General features: G+C 43.4%; 1 protein-coding gene across 9 annotated transcripts; it reads right to left on the minus strand.

Annotated features, from left to right (window-relative positions):
* Positions 1–1056: 1056 nt before the first annotated feature.
* LOC123063575 (uncharacterized) lies at positions 1057–6137 on the minus strand. 9 transcript variants are annotated; one of them, XR_006430398.1, is made up of 6 exons: positions 5469–6137; positions 4985–5095; positions 3765–3941; positions 2034–2157; positions 1747–1955; positions 1057–1349 (listed from the first exon to the last, which is right to left on the minus strand). XR_006430398.1 is itself a non-coding variant. In XM_044487397.1 (4 exons), exons 1-4 carry the CDS (start codon positions 5680–5682, stop codon positions 3915–3917), a joined length of 366 nt encoding a protein of 121 aa, XP_044343332.1. In that variant the 5' UTR covers positions 5683–6137; the 3' UTR covers positions 2457–3914. The 9 variants fall into 9 exon arrangements, 4 of the variants coding, with proteins under 4 accessions (XP_044343332.1, XP_044343331.1, XP_044343329.1 ...); XR_006430399.1 differs by having other exon boundaries at positions 2034–3941; positions 4985–5092; XR_006430397.1 differs by having other exon boundaries at positions 2034–3941.
* Positions 6138–8897: the final 2760 nt, after the last annotated feature.

The raw sequence follows: 8897 nt of genomic DNA on the forward strand, positions 1-8897 counted from the left end.
CGTGATTCAAATCACCGATGATCCTAGTGCCGAACGGACGGCACCTCCGTGTTCAACACACGTACAGCCCGGTGACGTCTCCTACGCCTTGATCCAGCAAGGGGAGAAGGAGAGGTTGGGGAAGACTCCATCCAGCAGCAGCACGACGGCGTGGTGGTGGTGGAGGAGTGCGGGACTCCAGTAGGACTTCGCCAAGCACTACGAGAGACGAGGAGGAAGAGGGGTAGGGCTGCGCCAACAGGGGGATTGAATCGTGTCTGGGGCTGCCCCTTTGCTCAAGTATATATAGGGGAAGGGGAGGGGCTGCGCCCCCACCTAGGGTTCCCTCCCTAGGGGTGGCGGCAGCCCTCAGATCCCATCTGGGGCCAAGGGGGAGAGAGGGGGCGCACCTAGGGTGGGCCTTAGGGCCCATCTGCGCCTAGGGTTTGCCCCCTCTCCTCTTGAGGACGCCTTGGGCCTTGGTGGGAGGCGCCCCAGCCCACATAGGGGCTGGTCCCTTCCCACTATTAGCCCATGTAGGCCTCCGGGGCTGGTGGCCCCTCCCGGTGGACCCTCGGACCCCTCCGGTGGTCCTGGTACACTACCGGTTATGCCCACTACACCACAACACTGATATAGGGACAGAAAAACTGCCGGGAGAACGCACTTATAAGGGCAGACAAACTGCCGGGACAGTGTTTCTCCCGGCAGATAGAACCGCCACGAGAACGGCTGCCGAGGATTACTTGTCCCGGCAGATAAATTTCTCCCGGCAGTTTCTCTGCCCTGGCCCTTGTATTTGTCGGCAATCTATTTTCTCCCGGCAGATTGGTCAGGGCACACGAAACTACAATTACTAGCAGTTCAGCTGCCTGCACATGCATGTTTTCCCGGCGGTTATGATGCCAGCACTTCGATTTCACTAGCAAACTATTGTACACATACAATATCCATTCATTATGTTAAGCAATCGGGACACCTCACACAATTTATACATACACTTCAAAGTAACATATAGGCCTCATCAGAAACCTTAAACTTCATTCCATAAACATAACATATATAAGCAGACCGTGCCACAAAAGGAGTACATACATGTTTCTAGATAGATGTGCCACACAACCAAAATGAAGTAGTGCCACAATGGGAGAAGTATATATGTTTCTACATGTGTCCCACAACCAAAATGGCCATATAGTGGCCTATGTGCCAAACCAACCACCAAAAAGAGCACAACTTGCCAATGTCTCCAGGTTCAACAAACAAGGCGCATTACATTATCACTCCACCAACTTAATAGTAGATCTTGCAAACCTTCAGCAGCTTGTAGATCATCCAAACCTCCATCAAGTAGTGTATCTTTGGGAAACCTGTAACAGAAATACAGAATGGAAACTCAAAATGGAGCTCTCATAGCACAATAAACCTATTGTAACATACATTGACATGCAACTAGTACTGGAAGCAAAATAAAAATGCAATTTTTACATCACATAAGGACAAGTGTTCTAATGCCTTCTTTGTTTGCCTTGCTGTTGGGTGTTAGCTGTAGCAGCACACGTTGTGAAACTATTCAATATGTGGAGTTTGAATGAAGGCTGATGTTGTACACAGAGTTTATTGGAGATGAAAAGGATTTGAATCAGGTTAATGTACACAGCTCATTCCATTCCAGTTATAGTAACAAAACAGTGAAAATTTATAATTTAATATTCTTGTCGTTCCAAACTTGTTTATAGTAACCTAAAGGTTGAGGTTATGACACACCCTGAAGAAAAGCTCCCAACTTGTTAGGCATACAAATAAGCCACCAACAATAAACACCATTTCATCCAAATAATGTGCTTGTAGCAGGATAAAATGTTTGCCACGGTCACCTTTCGCAAGACTGCTACTCGACTAAAATGGATGCAGAGACCTCTAGCTTGATTTGATGCGCCTTAGACGATGGTTCCTTCTCCCTCTGGATGATATGCCTGCAGAAGAAAGCAAAGCGAAAAGGATTGGTTCATTCTGTAAAATTGTGACAAGGAGACCTTCAAGTTTACACTCACATTTTCTTAACTAATCTCCGGTAGACCTGGAGTTCAACTTTTTCCAACACAAGGTAGACACCGCATTTTAGTAACCCTCCAAGAGAAATAAGCAATCAGTGTCCACGCAAAGCAATCAGGGTCCCTGTACAATAAAGTAAGAAGCAATCCGTGACAGCAGAGGGCCGAAACTTTTTCAGAACACAAATATGTGAACTTAGTGGTCTGCATGTCTATCAAGGGCTTGCTTAAAGATCCTGGGATCCGCTATCCTAAGTGAAGTCACAATATCTGCATATTGGAAGGTTAAATTACCACTTGTACAAATCAAAATGGTTATGGGGAAATCTTTAGGTGGGCTATTTCATTTTTCCTCTGTATTTCCATTTCGCCTAATTTTGTTTACTAAATTGGATACAGATTAAAATGGACTAAAATGCTGCCGGTTCCTGTATATAGGTTGTGAATTAGATAAAAATTGTAATTATCTTTATATTTGGATTTCAAACTACAACATAATAATCTAGAGCATATAGTTGAGAATGGGGTATAAAAAATATGCTTAGTTCTGGAATCAGACCCATTTTGTTGCAACATTTTTGTATTTTATTTATATTTAGTAAAAGATTGACAAATTGGTACCTAATACATTCAGAAACAATTCAAGTCAGTAACATTAACAGATAAACTAATTAAGTTCAAGTGAGTTGATAACAAAATAAGGAGGAATCCATGTGACAAAACTGTAGTTAGGCATATCCTAAGAATATATTGGAAGAATAAGTGCACAAACACAGCTAGGAGCTTTGCATTGAGAAATCATGCAGCTACTCGATCTCGTAAATGCTCCTCTTAAAATTATACTTGGTTTTGCCCATGTCCTTAAGCACACTGAATGTCTTATATTCATCAGAAACAATTATATATTACTATGGCACCGGGAATGGAAATAGGAAGAGCGACAAACACAGGAAGAGAAATCAATTCAAGACATTCAGAAATGGAGGCTAAGCTAAAGTCGACTGGCAAGAGCAACCATACTGAAAACTACAGTAACTAAGATCATATAATAACTTGAGATAAAGTTTCTCATTGATATTAACAATCTGCATGCAAAGATTACTTTATTACATAAGTTGACCCAGAGATATCTTGTACTGTTTCTAGTGCAGAATATTGTTTTACTTTGGATCAGTGGCCGAGCTACAACAAAATAGCTGGGCGGGCCAGCTTAAAGAAAAACACAGGAAAAAAATTCAACATTTGAACCATGGTAGTACTATGGCATTAGTCAACACTCAATTATTTTGGAAACACATCATCTCAGGCTTGCTGGTCTGCTTTTCTCATAGACTGGGCTGCAGTGGGTTTTGCATTCAGTCTTTGAGCAACAGCTAGGCTCTCTCGTGCATTCAGGCGGGCTGACAAGAATAAAAGTATCTCATCTATGCTGCTCATGGAGTATCTCTAGTTATATAGGACCTAAGAACTCGAGTTACTTTAACAGTAGGATATTCTACATTGCTCTACAAATTAGCAAACAAGATGATGTGAGAACTTCACATCAACATGCACCTAATATGTGCATGACAAAGTGAACTGCAAAAAGCATGAATTAATATGCATGACAAAGTGAACTGTGCAAAGCATGAATTAATGTGCATGACAAAGTGGGCTGCACAAAGCATGTAACAAGATGCAGTTTTACGATAGATGCAATTGTACAGTAGATGCAGTAACCAAACAGATCACCTTCTTCCTTTTATTTTGTCCCTGACTGGCTCGGCCTCCAAAATCTTCATTTAGATTTGAAAATTTAAAGGACCCAAATCGTTCAGAATCCTCGCTGTTCCTTGCTTTAAGTATAGCTAGCCTCTCTTGCTCTTGTGCTTCAGCATTGTCTTATCTCTTCCTTTTCCATTCTTTTTCCTGAAACAAGAATTCGTGGCACAATAGGATTGACATGTTAGGTGCCACCTAGATAAGCATGTAACTGAAAACTGGAAAGAAAGGCGCACACTTTAGTTGATGAATATCATCGTCTATATTATAAAAAACATAGCACTTGTTTTTCCATCGGATTTTGCAGAACACAAACAGAGAAGCTACTACCAAAATTAGCAGAAAAAATTAGCATGGATGCCTTGCGGATCTTGCCCAACCTCCGACACCTTCAAGATCTTGTCAAACCTTTCAAGACCTAAGTTATAATGTCGAGCTGAAATATGAGGTTAGTCTAAAACATGAATTCTAAGTTGGTACAAAGCAGAGCAACATCACTCTCACATAGTAGTGCCACTTATCACAAGACTATCAATATGACAGGAAAAATAGAAGAGTCGAAATAAAACAGAGAAGGTTGACTATCACAGCAAGATGGAGGACAATTAACTTCAATGTCATCTTTAGCTAGAATGCAGACATCCAACAAAAAACCATAAAGGGCCTGTTTGGAATGGTTTTAATTTCTTCTTGTACCAGTCTACAAGACCCTATACTTGCGCTAGGTACCAGTCTACGAGTAAGTATGGTTGTCAGTTTTTACTTTTCACTAATGTCAATTTATTGAGCTAAGGCATGAAAGTGGGTGATATCCTGTATTATCTTCCTTGCGTATGCAGCTACTACATAGAAATGCCATTTACTAGTCAAACATATTTAAAAGGAGACCATTCCTTCATGTTTTTAATAATTTGAATATGAACCTTCCATAAATGTAATTCTACATCCTTGTGGAGATGATTCAAAGCATATTTCTCTTCCCAATATACAACAAGAGATCAGTAAGAGGTAGATTTTTATATACTATGCCCGTTCCTAAATATAAGACGTTTTGACAGTCTAATTTAAACTTCCAAAACATCTTATATTTAGAAACAGAGGGAGTATATCCTAGTGCATTGAGCACTTGTAGCTAAGCAAGAAGAGGATGCAACTTGACATGGCATGTAGATTAGGGGCATGAACTATACGGTCTGGTGGCTTGTGGAAGTGGCGGAAAGAGCATCGATGCGGGTGACCTTCCAGCGTCTTGGGGAGGCAGCAGAGACACTTCCAGCGGACTGGGACAGGGGAAGGAACTGCTGCATTGTTCTATTTTTATCAGACTTCACAGAAGTTTGCAACACTTATATTTATAGAATAAATAAATATCCACATACAGAAACAAAAATGTACTATGTGAACAAAGGGACTTCGGACCCCAGACAGCTCACCTGAAACATCTAGTAATTCATGAATCTGGTCTGATGATTAAGATACAATTCAAGTAATACTTTTTGCCCAGGAACAGAACCAGTATTCTAAACCGATAAGATGATACCTACTACCAAAACCATGTATAGAAGATTTGCATAAATCAGATCTTATCATTAGATTGATAATAGTTACGAGATCAAGATAATTTATTGAATGAAGAGAGCCCCATCAATTAGGTGCACAAGAATAAGGGCTTACAAGCTAGCATAGGCCATGGTCAACCTGGTTGTTGACGGGGAGCCATCACGCCAAGGCAGACTGTTGAAACAGTCGAGCTTGCACCCTTAACGTTGTGCCTCTGGGGCCAGCTGGGAAGAAGGATTGAAGCCACGGTGAGCGGCGGGTACTCCTCCAGATCTCCGTCCAGAAGCAGAGCTGCGAGGCGGGGGGCGCAGCAGATAAAGGCGGCCATGGCAGGGAGGGAGGAGGAGATGCAAATCCACGTCGTCTCGGCCGGCTCTTGTGGAGAAGAGGTGGATCCGCGCCATCCCAGCTGCCGCTGGTGGAGAGCCAGATCCGTGGTCACACGCGGCTCCAAGAAGGAGAGGGGAAGGAACGGTGGGAGGAGCCTGATCCGTGGTCACAAGCTTTGGAAGGAGGGTGGAAGCCATTTCCTCTAGCGACCAACCGGAGGACGGCCAGGAGGGCCGGCGGCGTCAAACCCTTGCCCGCCACGGTGGTCGGGAAGGAAGCCGGGAGCGGTAGGGGTTTGGGAACGGTGGAGGGTGGTCGGGGGCGGGGAAGGGTGAGGCTAGAGTCGGGGACGGCGGAGGGTTATCGGCTGTCGCTGAGGTCGACGGGAGCGGCGAAGGGTGGTCGGCGGCGGATGGGATCGAGGGTGGAAGGCTGGCTGATTTGGGGGCGCGACTTGGGTGCCGCGCCTATTTCTTTTCTTTTTTTGGCTGAAATGTCTCGGTGTCCCGCGCCAATGAGCCAATTATTTCCGGTTCGCGCCACAGACAGTACAGGCAGATAATGAGTCGGGGTTCGGTTCTCCCGGCAGATAAGGTGACCTAAAACGTGGATATCGTTGCCGACAGTTTAAATGCCTGTGTTGCTCAACTCCTACCGGCAGTTCTTCCGCCCTTAAGTATTTCTTCCGGCGGTAATAAGATTTCTGGCAGATAGTTTGCCGTTAATCTGGTATTTCTCCCGGCAGTTGACTGCCCCCAATTAAGTGTTGTGGTGTAGTGGCCCGGAACACTTCCGGTGGCCAAAACCATACTTCCTATATACCAATCTTTACCTCCGGACCACTCCGGAACTCCTCGTGACGTCCGGGATCTCATCCGGGACTCCGAACAACATTTATTAACCGCGTACATACTTTCCCTATAACCCTAGCGTCATCGAACCTTAAGTGTGTAGACCATACGGATTCGGGAGTCATGCAGACATGGCCGAGACAACTCTCCGGTCAATAACCAACAGCGGGATCTGGATACCCATGTTGGCTCCCACATGTTTCACGATGATCTCATCGGATGAACCATGATGTCAAGGATCCAATCAATCCCGTATACAATTCCCTTTGTCCATCGGTATGATACTTGCCCGAGATTCGATCGTCGGTATCCCGATACCTTGTTCAATCTCGTTACCGGCAAGTCTCTTTACTCGTTCCGTAACACATCATCACGTGATCAACTCCTTGGTCACATTGTGCACATTATGATGATGTCCTACCGAGTGGGCCCAGAGATACCTCTCCGTTTACACTGAGTGACAAATCCCAGTATCGATTCGTGCCAACCCAACAGACACTTTCGGAGATACCTGTAGTGTACCTTTATAGCCACCCAGTTATGTTGTGACGTTTGGCACACCCAAAGCACTCCTACGGTATCTGGGAGTTGCACAATCTCATGGTCTAAGGAAATGACACTTGACATTAGAAAAGCTTTTGCATACGAACTACACGATCTTTGTGCTAGGCTTAGGATTGCGTCTTGTCCATCACATCATTCTCCTAATAATGTAATCCCGTTATCAACGACATCCAATGTCCATGGTTAGGAAACCGTAACCATATATTGATCAACGAGCTAGTCAACTAGAGGCTTACTAGGGACATGGTGTTGTCTATGTATCCACACATGTATCTGAGTTTCCTATCAATACAATTCTAGCATGGATAATAAACGATTATCATGAACAATGAAATATGATATAATAATAACTAATTTATTATTGCCTCTAGGGCATATTTCAAACAGTCTCCCACTTGCACTAGAGTCAATAATCTAGTTCACATCGCCATGTGATTAACACTCACAGGTCACATCGCCATGTGACCAACATCCAAGAGTCTACTAGACTCAATGATCTAGTTCACATCACTATGTGATAAACACTCAAAGAGTTCTGGGTTTGATCATGTTATGCTTGTGAGAGAGGTTGTAGTCAACGGGTCTTGCCATATTCAGATCCCTATGTATTTCGCAAAACTTTATATCGTAGATGCTGCTACCACGTTCCACTTGGAGCTATTCCAAATTGTTGCTCCATTATATGTATCCGGTATCTCTACTCAGAACTATTCGGATAGGTGTTAAGCTTGCATCGACGTAACTCTTTACGTCGAACTCTTTATCACCTCCATAACCGAGAAACATTTCCTTATTCCTCTAAGGACAATTTTGACCGCTATCTGGTGATCCAGTCCTAGATCACCTTTGTACCCTCTTGCCAGACATGTGGCAAGGCACACATCAGGTGCGGCACTCAGCATGGCATACTGTACAGAGCCTATGAACAAAGCATAGGGTACGACCTTCGTCCTTCCTCTTTCTTCTGCCGTGGTCAATCTTCGAGTCTTACTCAACTTCACACCTTACAACTCAGGTAAGAACCCCTTCTTTGACTGATCTATTTTGAACTCCTTCAAAAACATGTCAAGGTGTGCGTTCTTTGAAAGTATCATCAGGCGTCTTGATCTATCTTTATAGATCTTGATGCCCAATATGTAAGCAGCTTTATCCAGGTCTTCCTTTGAAAAACACTCTTCAAACAACCGTTTATGCTTTCTAGAAATTCTACATTATTTCAGATCAACAATATGTCATCCACATATACTTATCAGAAATATTATAGTGCTCCCACTCACTTTCTTGTAAATACAAGTTTCTAGCAAACATTGTATAAACCTAAAAGCTTTGATCACTCCATCAAAACATATATTCCGATTCCGAGATGCTTGCTCTAGTCCATAGAAGGATTGCTGGAGCATACCTTTTAGCATCCTTAGGATCGACAAAACCTTTTATTGTATCACATACAACTTTTTCTTACAAAAACTGGTAAGAAAACTTGCTTTGACATCCATCTGTTAGATTTCATAAACGAAAAATACAACTAATGCTAACATGATTCTGACGGACTTAAGCATCGCTACGGGTGAGAAATTCTCATCGTAGTCAACTCCTTGAACTTGTGAAAAGACTCTTTCCCGCAAGTCGAGCTTCATAGACGGTAACATTACCGCCCACGTCCGTCTTCTTCTTAAAGACCCATTTATCTCAATGGCTTGCCGATCATCGGGCAAGTCCACCAAAGTCCATACTTTGTTCTGATATATGGATCCTATCTCGGATTTCATGGCTTCTAACCATTTGTCGGAATACGGGC

The sequence above is a fragment of the Triticum aestivum genome, chromosome 3A (assembly GCF_018294505.1).
Source record: "Triticum aestivum cultivar Chinese Spring chromosome 3A, IWGSC CS RefSeq v2.1, whole genome shotgun sequence".
Classification (NCBI taxonomy): domain Eukaryota; kingdom Viridiplantae; phylum Streptophyta; class Magnoliopsida; order Poales; family Poaceae; genus Triticum; species Triticum aestivum.

Coding starts and splice junctions, on each gene's coding strand:
- LOC123063575 (XM_044487394.1), bottom strand. CDS start 5,682: ATGGCCGCCTTTATCTGCTGCGCCCCCCGCCTCGCAGCTCTGCTTCTG. Junction 5,096..5,492: donor GGCTCCCCGTCAACAACCAG/GTTGACCATGGC, acceptor AGAACAATGCAG/CAGTTCCTTCCCCTGTCCCA. Junction 3,942..4,155: donor GGTTGGGCAAGATCCGCAAG/GCATCCATGCTA, acceptor TTCTTGTTTCAG/GAAAAAGAATGGAAAAGGAA.